The sequence below is a fragment of the Oratosquilla oratoria genome, chromosome 40 (genome assembly GCF_046742065.1).
Source record: "Oratosquilla oratoria isolate Oo_2021 chromosome 40, ASM4674206v1, whole genome shotgun sequence".
NCBI classification, from domain to species: Eukaryota; Metazoa; Arthropoda; class Malacostraca; order Stomatopoda; family Squillidae; genus Oratosquilla; species Oratosquilla oratoria.
Window position 1 is genome coordinate 43,730,198 of NC_134816.1, and position 23,868 is coordinate 43,754,065.

The 23,868-nt window shown below is 40.0% G+C and overlaps 3 protein-coding genes across 3 annotated transcripts in view; 2 read left to right on the plus strand and 1 right to left on the minus strand.

The window, feature by feature from the left end:
- LOC143020608 (lysozyme C-like) overlaps positions 1-1,877 on the plus strand; it is a 30,768-nt gene extending 28,891 nt beyond the window's left edge. Inside the window, exon 6 of the mRNA XM_076177046.1 lies at positions 1,665-1,877. Within this exon, the coding sequence (XP_076033161.1) occupies positions 1,665-1,831 (167 nt within the window). The 3' untranslated portion in view covers positions 1,832-1,877. The remainder of the gene's footprint in view (positions 1-1,664) is intronic.
- A 5,759-nt stretch (positions 1,878-7,636) lies between these two features.
- LOC143020609 (uncharacterized) lies at positions 7,637-9,567 on the plus strand. The gene is made up of 2 exons (XM_076177047.1): positions 7,637-7,882; positions 9,201-9,567. Exons 1-2 carry the CDS (start codon positions 7,660-7,662, stop codon positions 9,485-9,487), a joined length of 510 nt encoding a protein of 169 aa, XP_076033162.1. The 5' UTR covers positions 7,637-7,659; the 3' UTR covers positions 9,488-9,567.
- Positions 9,568-12,052: 2,485 nt separating this feature from the next.
- On the minus strand, positions 12,053-13,831 carry LOC143020546 (uncharacterized). The gene is made up of 2 exons (XM_076176976.1): positions 13,809-13,831; positions 12,053-12,920 (listed from the first exon to the last, which is right to left on the minus strand). The coding sequence occupies exons 1-2, from the start codon at positions 13,829-13,831 to the stop codon at positions 12,053-12,055; spliced, it is 891 nt and encodes a 296-aa protein (XP_076033091.1).
- Between the last annotated feature and the right edge of the window lie 10,037 nt (positions 13,832-23,868).

A 23,868-nucleotide genomic window follows, 5' to 3' on the forward strand; every position in this document is an offset into this window, starting at 1 on the left:
CGATAACAGGGGGAGAGGGAGGAGGGGAGGAGGAGGGGGAGGGGAGGGGGTGGAGAGTGAGGGAGGGGGAGGGGAGTAGGGAAGTGGAAGGAGGGGGAGGGGAGTGGGGGAGGGGGGAGGAGTGGGGAGGGGAGGGGGAGGATGAGGAAGGGGAGGGGAGTGGGGGAGGAAGAAGGGATTACGTCATTTGAATAGAATCACGTGACGGCAAATAAGAAATTTGAGATATATCTTTTGGACTCCCATTATAAGCCTCCCACTACAACCCTCCCCCACTCCCACTCCATACAACTTCAGCCCTCCTCCCACTACTATAGTCTCTCGCTATAGTCTCCCACTATAGTCTCCCACTACAGTCTCTCAGTACAGTCTCCCACTACTGTCTCCCACAATACTCCCACAACAATCTCCACTAGTCTTCCACTACAGTCTCCCATTATACTCTCCCACCACAGTCTCCAAGTAGAGTCTCCTACTATAGTCTCTCACTATAGTCCATGACCAGTCTCCCACTATAGTCTCTAGCTATAGCCTCCCACTACAGTCTCCCACTATAGTCCCCCACCAGTCTCCCACTGTTGTCTTCAACTATAGCCTCCCACTACAGTCTCCCACTATAGTCTCCAGCTATAGCCTCCCACTACAGTCTCCCACTATAGCCTCCAGCTATAGGCTCCCACTGCAGTCTCCCACTGTAGTCTCCAACTATAGCCTCCCACTACAGTCTCCCACTGTAGTCTCCAACTATAGCCTCCCACTACAGTCTCCCAATACAGTCTCCTACTACAGTCTCCCACTATAATCTCCCACTATATTCTCCCACTAGAATCTCCAACCATAGCCTCCCACTACAGTCTCCCAATACAGTCTCCTATTACAGTCTCCCACTACAGCCTCCCACTACAACCACCCACTACAGTCTCCCACTATAATCTTCCACTACAGTCCCTCACTAGTCTCCTGCTACAATCTCCCACTACAGTCTCCTACTACAGTCTCCCTCTAGTCTCCCACTACAGTCTCCCACCATAATCTCCCACTACAGTCTCCCACTACAATCTCCCACTATAATCTCCCACTATATTCTCCCACTATAGCCTCCCACTACAATCTCCCACTACAATCTCCCCCTACAGTCTCCTACTACAGTCTCCCGCTAGTCTCCCACTACAGTCTCCCACTGGCCTTCCACTATAGTCTCCCACTATAGCCTCCCACTACAGTCTTCCACTACAATCTCCCACTACAGTCTCCCACTATATTCTCCCACTATAGCCTACCACTATAATCTCCCACTATAATCTCCCACTACAATCTCCCAATACAGTCTCCTACTACAGTCTCCCGCTAGTCTCCCACTAGTCTCCCACTATAGTCTCCCACTATAGTCTCCCACTATAGCCTCCCACTACACTCTCCCACTACAATCTCCCACTACAGTCTCCTACTACAGTCTCCCGCTAGTCTCCCACTACAGTCTCCCACTGGCCTCCCACTATAGTCTCCCACTATAGCCTCCCACTACAATCTCCCACTACAGTCTCCTACTACAGTCTCCCGCTAGTCTCCCACTAGCCTCCCACTATAGTCTCCCACTATAGCCTCCTACTAAAGTCCTCCACTAAAGTCTCCCACTACAGTCTCATCTCTTACCTTACCCTCAGATGACGAGAAGGCGCCTACCATTATCAACCTGGTGCGCGTGCCGATCGTGATCGCCCAGCACCCAGGCAGAGCCCCGGCCATCCATACAGTATCACAAGGGTCTACCGCGGTGCTCCCTTGGCCCTACATCGTTCCAAACGTCTTTGTCTACAAAAACAAGAAGTGAAGCGTTTCTATCCTACTCTTCAGGAGAGTTCCCCCTCTCCCCCCTTTCCCCCTCTCCCTCCTTTCCCCCTCCCCCTCCTTTCCCCCTCCCCCTCCCCAGAATGCCTTTCTCTCCCCTCCCTATCCCCTCCTCCCCCCTACCCTCCCCCTCCCCCCGCAGCCACCGTCGGTAGGAACTGAGGCTACACCGTCATCAAAAGGTTAGGCAGGTGGTCCTGCACGGGACCGTTCTAGATTTTTTTTTTTTGGGGGGGGGCAATTAAAGGCCGTCTAATTAGGAAGGCATTATAGAGGCCACAGATTTTTCCAGTTACATAGAAGGTATATATGTAAAACTTGAAGAAATTGTATATTTATACACAACGAGAAGTCTTGCATGGTTTAATATTAATCTTATGTTACGCTTAGGGCTACAAAGAAATTAAAAAAAAGAAAGACTACAAGCCCCTAGCCTCCCCCCCCCCCAAAAAAAAAGAAAATCGCGAACACCAGGTTGGGAATCACATGTTCTACCCGGTGGCGTTAAGTTATCCCTTCCTGTCTCACCCCGAGGATGTAGGGACCTCTCTCCTTCCAAGGGAAGAGTTAAAGATCCCTTTAATCTAAAAAATAAATCATTTAGAAAAAAGTGCCTTCTTGAACAAAACAATACATTACAAATGTATGTATTCGTTGCCTAAAATTAGGCATATTGATTATACATTTCCCTTTCCATATAATTGTTAATCCTACTAATTTCTAATACTGGACCAACTTCGGGATATAACGGATCTGTCCGGTATTTCCCTCGGATATAACGGATCCTCGGTTATAACGGATCTTCGGATATAAAGACGACCCCTGTCCCCATATCGTTCGTTATATCGAGGGTTTACTGTATGTATATATATATATATATATATATATATATATATATATATATATATATATATATATATATATATTTATATATATATATATATATATATATATATATATATATATATATATATATATATATATATGCAAAGTAGACCACTTGGAAAAAGAAACTAAGCAGAGCGCTTTCGTATATTACATCTTCAGTGCAAAAAGATGAAGATGTAATATACGAAAGTGCTCTGCTTCGTTAGTTTCTTTTTCCAAGTGGTCTACTTTGCATAAGTGAACACACGTACCCGTGTTCTTATTAGCATATATATATATATATATATATATATATATATATATATATATATATATATATATATATATATAAGATACACACACACACACACACACACACACACACACACACTTTATTTATAATTTAATTAGTTTTATGTTGACGATGAACACATCGCATTTTTTTGTGTTTCTGTTTGTTTGTTGTTTGTTTGTTATCTTTTTCATCGTTGATATGTTACTGTTTTAACTTGGATGCAATAAAATGCAACGAAATAATCTTTTGTTTACTTACTAGAATCTATTAGAAGATAATCCTAACATAAAACAAAATGGACAAGTTTAAGTTTACCGGCGTTTCTATCCTCTATGGAGCTCTATCATCGATCACATTTGTAATTCATTGTGATACATAGAGTGGGGGATAAGAATATCGTCATTGTGTTTCCCTGAGTTCCTAAAAAGGGGAGAAACAGGAGTTTGTTATTATTCTTATCCATTTATTTCTATTATCATTTACGTATCTTATCTACTTATTTATCTGTTTCTTATTTATCTGTTTATAAGTATATTATCTAATAATCTTATCTATTTACTAATTCTATATGTTTATTGTGTTTATTCGTTCTATTTATCAATTATTTATTAATTTTGTCTATTTTTGTTCATGAACAGCATTAACTACACTAAAGCAGTTACCAGTTAATCAGATATACACTGGAATAATGGCAAATGAATCAGTACAGGTTTATTTGTTTGCTGTCATTTGTTTGTCAATTATCATTTGCTTGATTTTTATCTATAATTAGTTATCTGTCAATTTATTATCATTTGGTATTTACCTGTTTGTTTATCATTTAACTATACCTATAAATCTATGTATTCTATTTATTATTATCTATATTATCATATTTTTTGTTTATTTTTCTTTTATTTATCATTATCATAATTCTTTTTCCCGCATCCGACCTGAGAGGGAGATTTTTTTTTTTTTTTATGAGGTGTAGAGATTGATGCAAGGAAGCTGTATGCCAAATTCTTCAAAGGATCAATTTGTCTGACCCAGTACTGAAAGCTCTGAAAGTATAGACCGCGTCAAAATCGTGGACGGCCTTGCTCACGTTAGATCGTGTGGATTTCTAACTAAGGGTTTCCTAGGATTAGTTTGACAATTAGGATTAGTTTGCCTAGGATTAGTTTGCCTAGGGTTAGTTTGACTACTGATCGATTGATGACTAGGATTAGGATTCCTAAGATTAGTTTTCCTAGGATTAGTTTGACTGTCGATCGACAATGGCGTTCACTTTTAGTTGATGACAATATAAAGAAAGGAAGCTACATCTGGAAGGGCTATAAAACATTGTAGGGTTTTGGCAAAGTTTGATTCGCCTTCTCCCTGAAAATGGTGCATCCTTTGTGCTACAAATGACCTCCTTGCCTCAAAGCACTGTGCAGACACTCACCAAGCAGGGCCTCGACATGGGTAAGTGCCCCCGTCCACATACATATACCAAAGGCTTTTCCCCCTTACACGGGGGGTAGCTAAAAAGAAAAAGGCATAGAAACAACTCCCACCCATTCCATTCTCCACATATTCTACTCCCCTCCACCCTCCTCCCTTCCTTTTATCTTGGCACCTCCTGGATGACGGGTCATCCCTGCATCCTGTCCACTGCCCTGGGACAGAGGCTGTGTCGTAAGATAAGACACAGCACATCCACAGCAAGGCCGCTTAATAAATTCGGCGACCCCCCCACCCTCTCCGTCCCCTCATGCAGAAAAGGAAAAGACGGGGAGAAATCCCTTCGGGCTGCGTCAATTTCTTTTTCTCATACATAATTCCTCACCCCCCGTCCCCCACCCACTCCCTCTCACGCATCACAGCATCATCCATACACAACCCTTCTCCATTAACACCTATCTTCTGTCCTCTCCCGTCCTTCCTCAACAGACATTCCTCTCTTTTGTAATGCCCCTTTTACCCCATCCATCCATCCCATCCTAGGACGCCCCCTCATATTCACTCCTTCCACCTCTGCCTTCCACACTTCTTTTACTAATCTTTCTTCACTCATTCTTTCCATGTGTCCAAACCATCCTAATACTCTTTCATAAACTCTATCTCCCGCTCCCTTTCCACCCCTGTTCTCCTCCTCACCTCCTCATTTCTCACCCTATCTAGCCTAGTAATCCCTATCATACTTCTCAGACATTTCATCTCAAACACATTCAAACTCCTTCTCTCTTCCTCTCTTATGTTCCATGTTTCTGCCCCCAAGGTACATTTTTGATAATGAAAAATACCTTTATGTCGTTATTACATGCCACCAATGCATAATGAATAATTAGAACATATAGTACTGTATGCATTTTCATTTTTCATAATAACAAAATGATTTTATCAGACCCTATCAATGTACTTCAGCTTCCTCTACCTTTTATAAAATACAATTCTTATTGAATTATATTTATGCATGTAATTCGAATCAGATGTATAACGAGAAATTGAAATTATCTGCTACAATAAGTTTCTTAGTAGTCTGTAATTCAACATATATTCTATTGTTATAATGTGCACGCACACATACAAAAAAGGATTACAAAGGATTACAAAGGCGGAGCATGCCGACAGGAGACCCCTTTGTCCATAGAATAATAACAATAATAATACTAAAAAAAACTATAATAATGTATGCAACAAACAAAATACATAAATAAATGTATAGATATAGTTGAATGGCAAACAAACAGGTAAACAGTAAATAATAATAAATTGGCACATAACTAATAACAAATGAAAATGAAACGACAAATGATACAAAGCAAAAACAATTAATATAAAATAAATTATAATCATTACAGCATCTTGCTTAGGTGTTTATCTAAATGATTCTTAAAGCTTCGAACTGAACTACATTGCACTACCTGTGCAGGAAGTTTATTCAATTCATTAACTACACGGTTGGCAAAGTTGTTTCTACCTACTTCCAAATTGAATCTATTACCGGATAGTTTGAGACCATTGTTTCTTGTCTGATTCTCATTCAATGTGAACATTTTGTCACTTTTGATGTTGTCAGTTCCCTTTAAAATCTTAAAGACCTGTATCAAGTCATCTCTAAGTCTACGCTTTTTTAGGGAAAACAGATTCATATGTTTTAGTCGATTTTCGTATGATTTATTTTTGATATTTGGAATCAGTTTTGTGGCTCGCCGTTGTACTTTTTCCAGTCTGTCAATGTCTTTAATGAGATTCGGTGACCATACAGAAACAGCATATTCCAAATGTGGACGAACTAACGATTTATATAGCTTGTTAATGAGTGATGGGCTTTTGAAATCAAAAGATCGCGCAATCAGTCCTAGAATCTTATTTGCTTTCTCAGAGGCTGAAATGCACTGCTTGGATGATTTGAGGTCGTTACTGATAATTACACCGAAGCGAGGACTGACGTCATATTTTTCTGGTGTTTGATCAAACATTTTGGTGTTTTATGATTTTTTGTTTTATTTGACCAAATGACAAGACATCTTGTCATCGGAGTTGAATGGGTTAAAAGGAATGTAAGTTTGAATCATCTTAGTGAGCGTATTTTGAAATATTTCCCACATCTTATCTACAGGTCTTTCGTTTAATTTTGCCTCCCAATCTGTAAGCTGAAGCTCCTGACGTAGTCCTATGAACTGAGCTTTACTGAAATCGGATATTTTAGAAACACAAGTATCTATTCTAAAAAAAAAAATAGGAGTTTGAATCTAACTAAGTTGTGATCGCTATTTGCAATAGATTCACCGACTTCTACATCAGTTACCATGCTTTCGCGGCTAGTGACCAATAGATCGAGTAAGTTTCCATATCTTGTGGGCTCTTTTACATGCTGAATTAAGTAATTGTCACCAAGAAAATCAATCAAGCGACTACCTATATGGCGATGTTCAAGGGTCATCCAATCAATGTCAGTAAAATTGAAATCACCCATTATCAATAAATCCCGGTTGCAGAAACTAGACAGTTCTTGAAATAACAGTTTGTCGTCTGCTAATGATAATGTCTTTGGCCTATATATTACACCTATATTCATTTTTTGTCCATTTGATTGGGTTAACTCAACCCACAAACTATCGTATGCATCTTGTTTCACTTTCTCTAAAACACAAGCGTGAACATTGTTTTTAACGTACAACAGAACACCCCCCACACACACATACACACACACACACACACACACACACACACACACACACACACACACACACACACACACACACACACACACACACACACACACACACACACACACGACTCAGTGGCACGGTTGATAGAGTCCCCGACTGTCACTAAGGCGGTCCGGGTTCGAATCCCTCCCGAGGCTGAAACAATTTCAGTATCGCTGCGCTGCGTGTCGTTACTCCAGCTCTCATGGGCGGGGAGGTGTGTGTGTGTGTGTGTGTGTGTGTGTGTGTGTGTGTGTGTGTGTGTGTGTGTGTGTGTGTGTGTGTGTGTCCGCTTACCCGTTGGGTAATAATACGACCATGAACCCGACTTAAGTGTCAAATAGATGGGTTCGTTTACCAAAGGACGTCGAATGGGTCGAGTTTTACGTCATGTACGTGAACGGCCTTTTCGAGGTTCAGTTCCCCACGTTGTTCAAGAATGCGAACGTCGAATGGGTCGAGTTTTACGTCATGTACGAGAACGGCCTTTTCGAGGTTCAGTTCCCCACGTTGTACAAGAATGCGAGCCCGCTCGAGCACGACTATCCGATGGCGAACGTCCCGGGGAATCCGATGAAGCGAATTGTTCTCCATGCTTGGGTTCACTCTAACTACAGCCTCCCGCTGATGATGTATCCTGTTGCACTCAGCGGTCCGAAACAGCGCATGAACTACCGTTGTCTGGACAATTACGGTAAGACCGGATTCGCGTTTTCTTTGCTGGTCACCAGGGGGACAGCCCTTCACCGCTTTCACTATGCCTCTCCAGATGGTTCTACCCTCTGTCAATTCCTTCCAGTCTTCTCTTGGTGCCACCCTCTCCACGTCCTTCCTTTCTCCATCCTTCCATCTGTACCTGGGTCTCCCTAGTGGTCGTCTGCCCTCTACTCCTCCTTCCATCACCTTCCTTGGTAGTCTGTGTGCCTCCATCAGGACGCAGCAGTGTCCACCCCACCTTGCTCTTCTTCCTTGTACTTCATCCTGAATGTACGGTTGTCCGGTTTGGTCTCTTAATTTCCCTGTTATGTCTTCGTCTCCATTTCCCTTCTTCCTCATCATGTACTGGGCCAAGGATTCTTCTCAGGATATTGTTTTCAACATTTTCCAGTCTCTTCTCCCTTTCTTTTATCAGTGTCTATGTCTAGTACCAATTGCATATAATTGATTATGATATACACGTATAGAGCCACGCTATTGATCACAGCCTCTTTGTTTTGATTCGAAAAATCTGGTTTTATGTTTTTTCCTAATAGATATAATAGTAGACTTTCATTTTGTGTGTCATTCCTATCGTCGTTATCAACATGACCACTGACATCAATATTGTCATGACCATCATTATTATGACTATAACTTTTGTGTTTATTATATATATTTAAGGCGTCTAGAAACAGAGGGGCATCCCCACCCTTCTCTCTCTCTCTCTCTATATATATATATATATATGTATATATATATATATATATATATATATATATATACATATATATATATATATATATATATATATATATATATTAACAAGCTCCACCGCAAGGACTCGAACTTTTGTATTAGCGACTGTTTATTATGAAGCAAAGACGTTACCATTGAACTACCCGAGCCTTACAAAAGGAATGACCTGGACCACGGTCCTGGTAGCTCAACGCTATCGTCTTTGCTAAATAATAAGAAGTCACTAATGCAAAGGTTCGGGTCCTTGCGGTGGAACTTGTTAATCCAATTGTCATTATGACACACGTATATATACATATATATATATATATATGTATATATACATATATATATACATATATATATGTATATATATACATTTATACATATATACATATATATATATATATATATATCCGTGCTTACCTCGACACCAGTCAAGGTGGCGAGGATGCCCCTTTGTCTCTGGACACTTCTAATACTAACTTTTGATATACAGATCACTTGTGGACATTGAAAGTATCATTTTAGAGTTTGATTTTCGCGTGAACGTGGTACATTAATGTCCTTCTCTGCAGAGCTCGAACGCAAATCCACGAACTTCGTAGAACACGGAGGACCGATTGGATATGGTGATTATGGTGACTTGGCCATGTACATGAAACCCGAGGGCGACTTCGAAGTGGGCACACTCCTCCTCCAGTCTAAGGGATCGTCTCATCAATTGCAAATCTCCAAGGAGGACGTTGTGATTAGGCAATACAACCCAATCTATATCACATCATTTAGGGCAAGTTTACGGTCCTGTCTTATGAATTGCTGTTCTTTGTGGATATATTGTAATACAACCATTTGCGATAGGTAACATATGAACATAAGAATGAAGGAGACCGCAAGAGACCATAAGGCCTACACTAGGCAGCTCCGTATCCATCACCACCTGTCATCCCCATCCATAAAATTGTCTAATCGTTTCTTAAAACAACTGATAGTTTCATCGCTTACTACATGGTTACTAAGTTTATTCCATTCATCGACCCCTCTATTAGTAAACCAATTCTTGCCTAGTTCCTTCTTAAATCTAAATGTGTCCAGTTTAAATCCATTACTGCGAGTCCTGACCTGTATTTTCTTCGCGCGCGCGCGTGTGTGTGTATGTGATTCACCATGGTCTTGTATCGCGTGCTGGACTCGTGATCGACAGCTATTTCCCTCCCGAAGGAGAGCTCAGAGCTCATATATGACCTATTTATGGGTAAAGCTGTGACCTTACACACACACACACACAAAACTCCCCGCCCACAAAAGTTGGAGTAACGACTCGCAGCGCAGCGATACTGAAATTATTTCAGCCCCGGGCGGGATTCGAACCCGGACCTCCGTATTTATGTTTTCACCCCTCAGGGTGTAAGAATGGTGACCCACATGAAGGCGAGAAGATGCTTAAACCAGACTGACTTCGGGCACATGGGAGGAGAGTTGGAATCCATTTCATTCTTCTCTAACTCTGCCGTCAAGTGGATCTACCAGCCAAGTATGTCAACACATCCTCCTCATCATCATCACCGTCGTCGTCGTCGTCGTCCTCCTCCTCATCATCATCATCCCTGTGTAGGTTGTAAGGTCATTTCCGCTCAAAGGCTCCTCTTGAATTTCCTGTCATTGTCGGGCCTCTACGAATCTTCGCCAAAGGCCTCCTCTGTCCCGGAAGTCCTCACCTTCTCAAATTAATTATTTCTTCCAATTATATTCCTTCCTCTTTCTTCATCAGCTTCCTCCACTCCCTGTGTCCATGGCTTCCTGGGGCGTCCTACCGGCCTACTACCAGGAGAAACCCACTCCAAGAATTTCTCAGCTTGTCTTGGGTCTTCCGTTCTTTAGACATGCCCATAACATCTCAATTCTTTTTTAATTATCTTCAGCATAGATGTTAATTTTAATCTCTCCCTAATTTCTTCATTTCTAATTCTATCACGTCTAGTCACTCCGTGAGTTTCCTTGACTTCAAACTCATAAGAGTTCTCTCTGATGGGGAACACTGGGCTTGACGTGTTTACTTAGGGTGTGACTGTATCGCCCATACATACATATATATATATATATGTATATATATATACATATATATATATATATATTTCTGGGGCACAGGTTTCGTGAAGGCAATTTTGATTGAAGTCAACTGCGCTGATAGATTTGACTATCTTCATATGAAGGTTCTTCAGTTTATAAAAGGATTCCTTTTCTTCGTGGTTCAGTTTATGAACGAAATTATCCATAATGTCAAGAAAAAGAAATGCGCTGATGTGTGCCGACAATTGCTATTCTTGAGGATGTAACAGTGTGAAACTGTTGAACAAAAACACCGAAAACTTCAAAGTTTTTTCGCCTCACCAGGAGGCTTCTTCAGGGTGAGAGGACTTCATGGTGAATCGAGGAGGTCTACTATTCGTGGAGTCGAGGAGAAGAATGAAGCAAGCATCTGGGTGTAGGCCCTATAAAGGAGGTCTAAGGCTCAGGCTGATCGGCCCGGGTGGAGTGCTGAACGCTAAATGGTCGCTGGATTCTTCTTCTGATCCCGACCTGAGCGAACCTAGCACGCAGCTCTGGTGACCCGACTCAGGCGGAATGCTGGCTGCTGATTGGCCGAGCCGTGTCGCTCGTGATCCTGAGCGAAGGGAATGAGCTCTGGTTTGTCTCCTAGTCACAGGACGTGTTGACCGAGGTTCCTGATCTAAGGAAACCAACTCACCTGAGCTAGGAAGAGGGGCTCGAGTTTCTTGTGGTGGGGCTGGAGTCCATGGTGCTCAAAGGGGTGGGCTGAGGGAAGAATGTAGTCGGAAGAGACTTGCACATTAATGTTAGGGTGTCGGGAGGTGATGGCTACGGCTTCTGCAATTTGCATCTTTCTGAAGTTCGATTCTTTGAGGAGGATGGTAGTGGAATCGATAATTTTTTGTAGGGGCGGCTTCTGATCGTGATGATCGATGTAATGTTGAAAAATAGCTCCCTGGTTTCTATGGTATAGAAGGCGCCTTCTTAAGGTGGTGGAGGTTCTACCGATGTAAGTATTGGAGCCGTCACAGCGGCTCTCCTGGCAAGAAAACTCGTAAATTACATTGGTAGATGCCTCCTTGGGAGTCCTAGGAGCTGTATTGTTCCTCATGAAAAGGGATCTTGTGAGGTTTGGTTTGGCTTAAATTCTCAAATCGATGGTATTATTTGAGTCTGTTGGGGTGACCCCTCTTTTTATGATGCCCCTGATGGCGGCGTCGCATTCATCCTTGTATCGGTCATGATAACTGGATCGGTAGTAAATTGTGATTTTGCCATCAGGGGAGACTGGGGTCTGGGCAGGAGCAGTGTAATTGTCTAGTTTCTTCCTAATGAGTCCCTCTATCATCTCATCAGAATAACCATTATTGGTGAGTAGTTAGCGAATACGCTCAAGTTCGTGATGGGTCTCAGTCCAGCTACTGCAGTGGGTAAGGGCCCTATTGATGTAGGCAGCAGCTACTGAGCGCTTATAAGCTGGAGGGCACTCACCACGGGCATTAAGGCACCGGCCGACATTGGTGTAAACCTTCGTTTTAAAACCATTCTCATCTTTAGTAATGTCAATGTCAAGGAAGGGGAGACGTTTCTGTTCACTTTGCTCGCATGTAAAAGTTAGGCAGGAGTTATTCTGGAAGGCCGTCAATAAGCTGTTAGCGTCCTCGTCAGAGGAGGTGGTGATGAAAATGTCATCAATGTACCTGGCATAGAGTTCAGGGGGAGGATGATCGTTGAAGACTTTCTTCTCCACTTGTGCCATATACATGTTGGCAAAGAGGACACCAAGGGGGGACCCCATAGCCACTCCATCCACCTGTTTAAAGAGTTCCCCTCTGTGAGAGAGAAAAGGAGCTTCCTTGGTGTAAGTCTCGAGTATGGCTTTTAATATATATTCGGGGATGTTGAGCGCAGGGAGGTCACTTCTATACACACGGTCCAATATGACGTTGATGGTCTCATCTACGGGGACATTCGTAAATAAGGATTCCGCATCGAGCGAGGCTATGTCATGGCAAGGTGGTGCCGTACGTAGCAGGTTAATGAACTCAGTAGCAGAGGAGACTGAACGGCCTGTGGGAACATAGGTAGTTAAGAGCTGGTTCAGTTTTTTAGCAACATGGTAGGTGGGTGTTGTAACTTGTGCTATAATGGGCCTGAGAGGGTTTCCAGGTTTGTGTGTTTTTACAGTCCCATAACAGTATCCCGGTTTAAAATCTCCTATCACTTTATGGAACAAGTTAGAGGTTCTGTTCAGGTTATCAAGGAGTCACTTCATAACAAAGGTATCCTGTACTTTGGACGTGTTTTTTGAGTTAAAGTTACAATATCTTTTTTTGGGCTTTTGGCATGTTAAAGTGCATTGTATTCTTGGCGTATGGTGAAAAATTCCGCTTTTTATAAAATTATTTTCTTCCTTTCGCCAATATTATGAATAATGCCCCTGGACTACACACTCAATAGAAAACGAACGCAGAAAGTTAGTGACGTCATGTCGCTTGCCTCTGAACAGCCTCAACGGAAATACGATCATACTTATTTTTCATATATATTATTCCTCACTCTGCGTCCTTAATTGCACTGTTATTTCTTGGAGTGAATATTTGTATATTGATACGAATACCTTTGTCAGATAAACTTAGCAATAAATATTAATTCAAAGAACGAGAGTTCCAGTGACGTCTACCAAGGCGAGCGTCCGTAGAAAGTGGTAAGGCACCTCCCGAGTTTCGAACTCGGTACCTTATGGACGCAGCCCAGTGACCCTAACCACTGGACCACCGGGAAATGAAAAAAAAAAAAAAAGAGAGAAAAGCAAAAGCACGGCGCCGCCGAGATTCGAACTCGGATCTGCTAATACGGTGTCAGCCGTGTGTGCCATCACACCACGGCGCCGTGCACTTATGAAAGGTAATTAGTACCCTATATATTTCATATCGATACTGCAGAGACTTCAACGAAAACTCCTACGGGTAAGGTAATCATCCCGTATTTTTGTGACTTTAAGTTATAGCCCATAATACTGTGTATTGGAAGGTTATAATGTTAATATTAAGTCTGTTAAATGATACAGAAGAAAAAATGCATCTTCAATACTTGACAAAAGATAAATCGATTCTTTTTGAGGCTGAACGTACCTGCTAATTCTCCAGCGCGGCATCTTGTGGTCAGAGAGAAGCGACATGACGTCATCAACGCTTGAGATTCGTTTTCTATGGCATGCGAGAAGAAATAAGGCTTCGTTTGTAAATAGAGTGATATGAAAACAGAAGATGAATAGTATTGATATAAATATTTATAGGTATAATAAAATTGGAATATGACAGAGGAGAAGAGTAGAAGAGACAAGGAAGAAAGGCAATAATTGCCTGATAAAAACAGGACCTACGAATATCAGCAATTGTATTTTCTGTACTTTTCTTCAATATGCCATGGAACGCGATAGTCTCGTATGTATTCATGTATTTATGTGCGTATGTATGTATGCATGTATGTATACAGTATGTATGTATGTCCGTATCAACAGTAATCACAATGAACACATGACTACAGAATTTTGCAGAAACCACAAGGAAATGAAAAGGATATATGATATATCAGAACTAGAACAAATTGGTCAGAGAAAGCTAAATTTGATTATACTGAATTTCCCAGAACAAAGCAAACCGGAAGAAGACCTGCAAGCAGTAGCCCTAATGTCCAGGGAGGAATTCAAACTAATTACGAAAGTGACAAAAGCTTCAAAGTTAGGTGACCACATAGAGGGCAAGGTTACATTACTGAAGACGGAGTTTGAGTCACTTGCTGAAAAGAAAAAAATCCTGGCCAAAGCCAAGGACTTGAGAGACAGTGAACACGACATCTATAGCAAAGTATTCATTCGACCCGATCTCACCAAAAACCAGCTATCAGAGTAAAAAAAAAAAAAAAGAAAAAAAAAAAAAAGTTTCATCACTCTAAACTACCAGGAATTTGCAACCAGACAAAAAAGTGGGTCGTCATGAAGCGAGGGAAAATAGTCGAAATCAAGGAGCAACCAAACGAACAACAACAACAGTAGGTAACATTACCGCCAGTAACAATAGACCAAGGCCTACTTACAATAGGACAGAGAACTTGAAAACTTACTACACTAATGTGGATAATTCAATAATGAGCAAGTATGATCTACTCCTAGCATTAAACACTAATCATAACTTTGACATAATAATGCTAACAGAAGTAAAGCCGAAAATTGGTACCATACCAGAACCCCCAAACTATGTCTATTCCTGGGTATGATTTGTTTCTGAGTGACTTTGCAGCACTGAACACAAGAGGAGCATGCATCTATTTAAAAAACAAATACCAAGGCAAAAAAATAACACCGAAAATTACTGAAAACGAAACTTACAAAGACAGTGCGTGGGTAACGTTTGAGGGGCACCGTGGTGAAACACTTTTACTTAAAAGGTGTCATAGACAGAAGTGGCACCCCCCCCCCCAACTTGGCCAGCATGACTGATAATGTCCTTCACGAGACTTTGACTTGGGCAGCTTGTTCTGGGTGGCTAAAGAAACTCAGGAGGCACAGTTCAAATTTATAGAATTGGAAAAAAATATAATATATGGCACGACACAATGGACTAGCGTGCGTTAGGCGTGAGCGTGATTCGTCGACTGATGCCAACATTCCCGCTAAAAACTGATGTACATATACTGTATATCTTATGAATGCAATTTGTTTGATTAAAGTTATTTCATTTAATCATTTTATCTATTTATGTACTTATTTACATATTGCTTTTATGTGTTTTGATTTTTATTAATTCCTTTATTTTTTTTTATTAATTCTATTTGTATTCTTTTTTTTTTTTATTATTTATATTCTCAAGGGACAAAAACACCTTTACGGGTTTTTGGGGACAAAATATCGACTATATCTGTCATGTGTGAAGGAAGTCGATGTGAGGAAATTACTACGGTATTTCTGTCCCGTTGAAAGAACTCAGTGTGGGATTTTTTTTTTTTTTATGAGACGTGAATAGAACAAAAATTAAACGATTTTTCTGCCAAATGTGAAGGAAGACATCGACATAGAAAACCAAAATCGACGGCATTTTGCCTAGTGTGAAGATGGAAATCGACGGCATTTTTGCCTAGAGTGTACATGAAAATCAACGGTAATTTTGCTTAGTGTGTAGATGGAAATCGAAGGAGGAAATCGACGGCACTTTTGACGGCTTTTTGCCCTGTGTGAAGGAGGAAATCGACGGCATTTTTACCTTGTGTGAAGATGGAAATCGACGGTGTTTTTTGGCCTAGTGTGAAGATGGAAATCGACGGTGTTTTTGCCTAGTTTAAGACGACATGAAAGGTAAAGATGTCAATGTATCAGGGAACGAAATTTTCAGGTCAGCACGTGGACTTACGTAACACTAAACGAAACATTCTGAGAAAGCCGTGTAGAGAAAAATGTTTTAAGAAGAAAAGACGATGAAATTTGACAATTGTATTATTAAAACTGAGCGAAACATTACGAGAAAATCTTTAAATACATGTAGAAACGTTTTAAAAATATAGAAGAGGCGATGAGTTTTGACAATTGTGTTGAACGAGACATTCTGAGAATTTTTCTAAATACGTGGAAAGAAAGATGTTTTAAAAAAATATTGAAAATATGTCCGACGTGACGTCATAACGTCGGCATCAGAGCGCGGGAAGATTTTTCGGTCCTTGTGTATGGTCATCGCGAATAAAACAAAAAACAAATGTGAAGCAAGACGTCGGCATAGAAAACCAAAATCGACGGTATTTTGCCTAATGTGAAGATAGAAATTGACGGCATTTTTGCCTAGTGTGAAGATAAAAATCGACGGTAATTTTGCCTAGTGTGAAGATGGAAAATGACGGCAGTTTTGCTCAGTGTGAACACGGAAATGAACGGTATATTTGCCTAGTGTGAAGATGGAAATCGACGGTATTTTTGCCAAATGTGAAGATAAAAATCGACGGTAATTTTGCCTAGTGTGAAGATTGAAATCAACGGCAGTTTTGCTCAGTGTGAACATGGAAATCAACGGTATTTTTGCCTGGTGTGATGATGGAAATCAACGGTATTTTGCCTAGTGTGAAGATGGAAATCGACGGCCTTTTTGCTTAGTGTGAAGACGGTAATCGACGGTATTTTGCCTAGTGTGAAGATGAAAGTCGACGGCAGTTTTGCTTAGTGTGAAGATAGTAATCGACGGTATTTTTGCCTAGTGTGAAGATGGAAATCGACGGCAGTTTTGCCCTGTGCGAAGGAGGAAATCGACGGTATTTTTGTCTAGTGTGAAGATGGAAATCGACGGTGTTTTTGCCTAGTTTAAGACGGCATGAGAGGTAAAGATGTGGTATCAGGGAACGAAATTTTCAGGTCAACATGTGGACTTACGTAACACTGAACGAAATATTCTGAGAAAGCCGTGTAGAGAATTTTTTTAAAGAGAAAAGACGATGAATTTTGACAATTGTGTTGTCATTAAAACTGAGCGAAACATCACGAGAAAATATTTAATTACATGCAGAGAAACGTTTTAAAAATATAGAAGATACGATGAGTTTTGACAATTGTGTTGATCGAGACATTCTGAGAGTTTTTTTACACACGTGGAAAGAAAGATGCTTTAAAAAGATTGAAAATATATGCGACGTGACGTCATAATGTCGGCATTAGAGCGCGGGAAGATTTCTCGGTCCTTGTGTATGGTCATCGCGGAGAAAAAAGACAAGAAAAAAAAAAAAAAAAAAAAAAAAAAGTGAAGCAGGACGTCGACATAGTAAACCAAAATCGACGGCATTATGCCTAATGTGAAGATGGAATTTGACAGCATTTTCGCCTAGTGTGAAGATAAAAATCGACGGTAATTTTGCCTAGTGTGAAGATGGAAATCGACGGCAGTTTTGCTCAGTGTGAACATGGAAATCAACGGTATATTTGCCTAGTGTGAAGATGGAAATCGACGGTATTTTTGCCTAGTATGGAGATAAAAATCGACGGTAATTTTGCTCAGTGTGAACATGGAAATCGGCGGTATTTTTGCCTAGTGTGATGATGGAAATCGATGGTATTTTTGCCTAGTGTGAAGATAAAAATCGACGGTAATTTTCCCTAGTGTGAAGATGGAAATCGACGGCAGTTTTGCTCAGTGTAAACATGGAAATCAACGGTATTTTTGCCTAGTGTGAAGATGGAAATCGACGGCAGTTTTGCTCAGTGTGAACATGGAAATCAACGGTATTTTTGCCTGGTGTGAAGATGGAAATCGACGGTATTTTTGCCTAGTGTGAAGATGGAAATCGACGGCCTTTTTGCTTAGTGTGATGATAGTAATCGACGGTATTTTTGCCTAGTGTGAAGATGGAAATCGACGGCAGTTTTGCCCTGTACCGAGGAAATCGACGGTATTTTTGTCTAGTGTGAAGATGGAAATCGATGGTGTTTTTTTGCCTAGTTTAAGACATGAAAGGTAAAGATGTCATGGTATCAGGGAACGAAATTTTTAGGTCAGCATGTGGACTTACGTAACACTGAACGAAACATTCTGAGAAAGCCGTGTAGAGATTTTTTTTAAGAAGAAAAGACGATGAATTTTGACAATTGTGGTCATTAAAACTGAGCGAAACCACGAGAAAATATTTAAATACATGCAGAGAGAAACGTTTTAAAAATATAGAAGAGACAATGAGTTTTGACAATTGTGTTGAACGAGACATTGAGAATGTTTTTAAACACGTGGAAAGAAAGATGTTTTAAAAATTTTGAAAATATATGCGACGTGACGTCATAACGTCGGCATCAGAGCGCGGGAAGATTTTTCGGTCCTTGTGTATGGTCATCGCGAATAAAACAAAAAATAAACATGAAACAAGACGTCGACATAGAAAACCAAAATCGACGGCATTATGCCTAGTGTGATGAAGGAAATTGACGGCATTTTTGTCTAGTGTGAAGATAAAAATCGATGGTAATTTTGCCTAGTGTGAAGATGGAAGTCGAAGGCAGTTTTGCTCAGTGTGAACACGGAAATCACCGGTATATTTGCCTAGTGTGAAGATGGAAATCGACGGTATTTTTGTCTAGTGTGAGGATGAAAATCGACGGTAATTTTGCTCAATGTGAACATGGAGATCAACGATATTGTTGCCTAGTGTGAAGATAAAAATCAACGGTATTTTTGCCTAGTGTGAAGATGAAAATCGACGGTATTTTTGCCAAGTGTGAAGATAAAAATCAACGGTATTTTTGCCCAGTATGAAGATCAAAATCGACGGTAATTTTGCTCAGTGTGAACATGGAAATCAACGGTATTTTTGCCTAGTGTGAAGATGGAAATCGATGGTATTTTTGCCTAGTGTGAAGATAAAAATCGACGGTAATTGTCCCTAGTGTGAAGATGGAAATCGACGGCAGTTTTGCTCAGTGTGAACATGGAAATCAACGGTATTTTTGCCTAGTGTGATGGAAATCGACGGCAGTTTTGCTCAGTGTGAACATGGAAATCAACGGTATTTTTGCCTGGTGTGAAGATGGAAATCGACGGTATTTTTGCCTAGTGTGAAGATGGAAATCGATGGCCTTTTTGTTTAGTGTGATGATGGTAATCGACGGTATTTTTGCCTAGTGTGAAGATGGAAATCGACGGCAGTTTTGCCCTGTGCGGAGGAAATCGACGGTATTTTTGTCTAGTGTGAAGATGGAAATCGACGGTGTTTTTTGCCTAGTTTAAGACATGAAAGGTAAAGATGTCATGGTATCAGGGAACGAAATTTTTAGGTCAGCATGTGGACTTACGTAACACTGAACGAAACATTCTGAGAAAGCCGTGTAGAGATTTTTTTTTTTAAGAAGAAAAGACTGAATTTTGACAATTGTGGTCATTAAAACTGAGCGAAACATCACGAGAAAATATTTAAATACATGCAGAGAGAAAAGTTTTAAAAATATAGAAGAGACGATGAGTTTTGACAATTGTGTTGAACGAGACGTTGAGAATTTTTTTAAACACGTGGAAAGAAAGATGTTTTAAAACTTTTGAAAATATATGCGACCTGACGTCATAACGTCGGCATCAGAGCGCGGGAAAATTTTTCGGTCCTTGTGTATGGTCATCGCGAATAAAACAAAAAATAAACATGAAACAAGACGTCGACATAGAAAACCAAAATCGACGGCATTATGCCTAGTGTGAAGATGGAATTTGACGGCATTTTTGTCTAGTTTGAAGATAAAAATCGATGGTAATTTTGCCTAGTGTGAAGATGGAAGTCGAAGGCAGTTTTGCTCAGTGTGAACACGGAAATCAACGGTATATTTGCCTAGTGTGAAGATGGAAATCGACGGTATTTTTGTTTAGTGTGAAGATGAAAATCGACGGTAATTTTGCTCAATGTGAACATGGAAATCAACGGTATTTTTGCCTAGTGTGAAGATAAAATCAACGGTATTTTGCCTAGTGTGAAGATAAAAATCAACGGTATTTTTGCCTTGTATGAAGATCAAAATCAACGGTAATTTTGCTCAGTGTGAAGATGGAAATCAACGGTATTTTTGCCTAGTGTGAAGATGGAAATCGATGGTATTTTTTGACTAGTGTGAAGATGGAAATCGACGGCAGTTTTGCTCAGTGTGAAGATGGAAATCGACGGCAGTTTTGCTCAGTGTGAACATGGAAATCAGCGGTATTTTTGCCTAGTGTGAAGATGGAAATCAACGGTAATTTTGCCTAGTGTGAAGATGGAAATCGACGGCAGTTTTGCTTAGTGTGAACATGGAAATCAACGGTATTTTTGCCTGTTGTGAAGAAATCGACGGCACTTTTGACGGCTTTTTGCCCTGTGTGGAGGAAATCGACGGCATTTTTACCTTGTGTGAAGATCGAAATCGACGGTGGTTTTTGCCTAGTTTAAGACGACATGAAAGGTAAAGATGTCATGGTATCAGGGAACGTAATTTTCAGGTCAGCACGTGGCCTTACGTAACACTGAACGAAACATTCTGAGAAGCCCGTGTAGAGAAAAATGTTTAAGAAAAGACGATGAATTTTGACAAGTTTGTTCTTATTAAAACTGAGCGAAACATACGAGAAAATCTTTAAATTCATGCAGAGAGAAACGTTTTAAAAATATAGAGGAGACGATGAGTTTTGACAATTGTGTTGAACGAGACATTCTGAGAATTTTTTTTTAAACACGTGGAAAGATGTTTTAAAAATACAGAAAATATATGCGACGTGACGTCATAAAGTCGGCACCAGAGCGCGGGAAGATTTTTCAGTCCTTGTATATGGTCATCGCGAATAAAACAAAAAATAAATGTGAAGCAAGACGTCGATATAGAAAATCAAAACCGACGGCATTTTGCCCAATGTGAAAATGGAAATCGACGGCATTTTTGCCTAGTGTTGATAAAAATCGACGGTCATTTTGCCTAGAGTGAAGATGGAAGTCGACGGCAGTTTTGCTCAGTGTGAACATGGAAATCAACGGTATTTTTGCCTGGTGTGAAGATGGAAATCGACGGTATTTTGCCAAGTGTGAAGATGAAAAGCGGGATTTTTGCTTTGTGTGAAGATAGTAATCGACGGTATTTTCCCTAGTGTGTACATGGAAATCAACGGTATTTCTGCCTAGTGTGTAGATGGAAATCGACGGTATTTTTGCTGTGTGAAGGAGGAAATCGACGGTATAATTGCCTAGTGTGTAGATGGAAATCGACGGTATTTTTGCTGTGTGTGAAGGAGGAATTCGACGGTATTTTAGCCAAGTGTGAAGATGGAAATCGACGGTGTTTTTCCCTAGTTTAAGACGACGTGAAAGGCAAATCAAAGTGTTATGGTATCAGGGAGCGAAATTTTCAGGGCAGGACGTGGCCTTCCGTAACACTGAACGAAACATTCTGAGAAAGCCGTGTAGAGAAAAATGTATAAAACTATAAAAAGAATATAGAAAGGACGATGCATTTTGACAATTGTGTTCTGAGCGAAACATTCCGAGAAAATCCTTAAATACATGTGGAGAGAAACGTTTTGAAAATATAGAAAAGACGATAAATTCTGACAATTGTGTTGAACGAAACATTGAGAATTTTTTTAAACACGTGGAAAGATGTTTTAAAAATACAGAAAATATGGTGGATTTTGACGTAACGTGACGTCATAACGTCGGCTTCTGAGCGCGGGAAGATTTTTCGTAGGCAACTTTTCCCTCGACTTTTGGCGATGAAGACACATTTCTGTATTTTGAGGACCAAAACCTCGATGGAGATGATCAGGAAACTTAAAATATATATATATATATATACACACACACACAAAAATAGCGTTTTCTATCGACGTCACGAAAATAATGACGGCAATGGCGCGCGGTGCATTGTGGGATTAATGACGTCTTTCCCAATGTGAGAATCTATTTTTTTTTCTTTTTGTCATCTATGCACGAGCACAGTTGTATGATTAGGCAGTTGTTACACATAATTATATTTCTGACAACATATTTCCACCAAAATGGAAATATTTCTTGTCCAAACTCACTTTTTGGTGCATTCCGTGTACTGCGAAGTATCTACATTAAATACAATGTCTTCATTTGATTCCTTCTTCCTTAAAGAACCTAATATTACAAATTAATCGACAGAAGTAATTATGAAGATACCAAGTATCAAGATGATATAATATTAATCATCAAAATTCGCAAACACAGTAGCATATGTACTTGTACCTCCAACCTCCATTTGAATAACGACATAATGACTTCCGTTGCAGACATCTCTAGATGGTCCTTTATACGTGAATATCTCCCTTGGACATGTCGATTTGTACACAAACCTTTCACGTCGATACGTTTAGTCAAACACATTTGACAAACGTATTTGAAGTGACAACTGACCGTGTGAATGTCAAATGATTCGACAAACGTGCTTGAAGTGATGTTTAACCGTGGGGATGTTTGACAAACAATTTGTCGAATGAATGAAAAGTAATGATACAAGATCCATTTTAACATTCTTTTAAGTTTTGACTAATTCATTACATAGTGATGGATATGTATATGTTTATGTTAAACTGATTCGTGGGATTTTGATATATGGTTACAAAATATAATTTTTCAAATCTCCAAACAACAAATTATCTTTCCGTCATATGCTGTTGAATATGTCCTTAGAGACGTCTAGATGTCTGCAACGGAAGTCATATTGTCGTTATTCAAATGGAGGTTGGAGGTACTGTAGGCCAGGCAATAGAGGAGTAAAAAAAGGTGAATAAGGAAAAAAATCAGGGAAAGCTGCAATAAGCTTTAATGTGTTTATAATACCTTACTTAATAACATATTAATTTTGCACCCCTCTACCCCCCCGGATTTGGCCGCCATCTTGAAAAAATTGCGACCAAAAAACAGGTTTTTTTTTCCAAATATCTCACTAGAAACTAATTTTAACGAAAAATGTATCGAAACAAAATTTATTTTACATAAAATTTTCTACAAAAGTTATTTTATTCAATTTTGTGATATACCTCACTGTTTTTGCGCTAAATGTGCGAAAAGATTGTGTTTATCTTTATTTGATACCTACAGTGCACAAAGATCATATAATAATTTCCTTTGTATGCTATACTGAATAAAATATCTAAGTTCCTAACTTGATTATAGTCTTTCTTTTGTTTCAGAACTATTAAAATAGATAGTTAAAGCTTCAGTGAAACCCCAGGCAGTTGTTGGTGCAAAATGTCTTCATTGGGGAAATGTTTAATATGCGATGGACAGCTTTCTGTGGGTGAGACTAGAGAAGTTAAAGAGAAAGGAATAAAGACACTAATTGATTATAGCATTACGTGGAAAGACGGAAAACATTCTCTGTTAGAAGGACTAAAAAGTGTGAAAGTGCATGAAAAATGTAGAAAAGTGTATACAAAAGAACGGAGAGCTGAAACTTTCCAAGCAAGGCAGAAAACCTCGCAAGTGTCGACAACGTCACTGAGAAGTCAAGAATTACAGTTTGATTTTCTTCATGATTGTCTCTTTTGTGGAAAAGATGCATCAAGTGACTTTTTGAAAAAAGAAAGCAAAAAATATTTAGGTGATCGTGAATCTGTGCACTGTATAGAGATGCTGCATGTTAAGGATACTATTTTGAAAGCTGGTGAAATGAGAAAAGATGAATGGGGCAAAGAAGTATGT

What these genes read in the sequence shown, in the direction of transcription:
- LOC143020609 (XM_076177047.1), top strand. Translation starts at nt 7,660, where the DNA reads ATGTACGAGAACGGCCTTTTCGAGGTTCAGTTCCCCACGTTGTACAAG. An exon ending in CCGTTGTCTGGACAATTACG is followed by an intron (nt 7,883 to 9,200) that starts GTAAGACCGGAT and finishes CCTTCTCTGCAG; the next exon opens with AGCTCGAACGCAAATCCACG.
- LOC143020546 (XM_076176976.1), bottom strand. Translation starts at nt 13,831, where the DNA reads ATGCCGCGCTGGAGAATTAGCAG. An exon ending in CCGCGCTGGAGAATTAGCAG is followed by an intron (nt 12,921 to 13,808) that starts GTACGTTCAGCC and finishes TAACCTGAACAG; the next exon opens with AACCTCTAACTTGTTCCATA.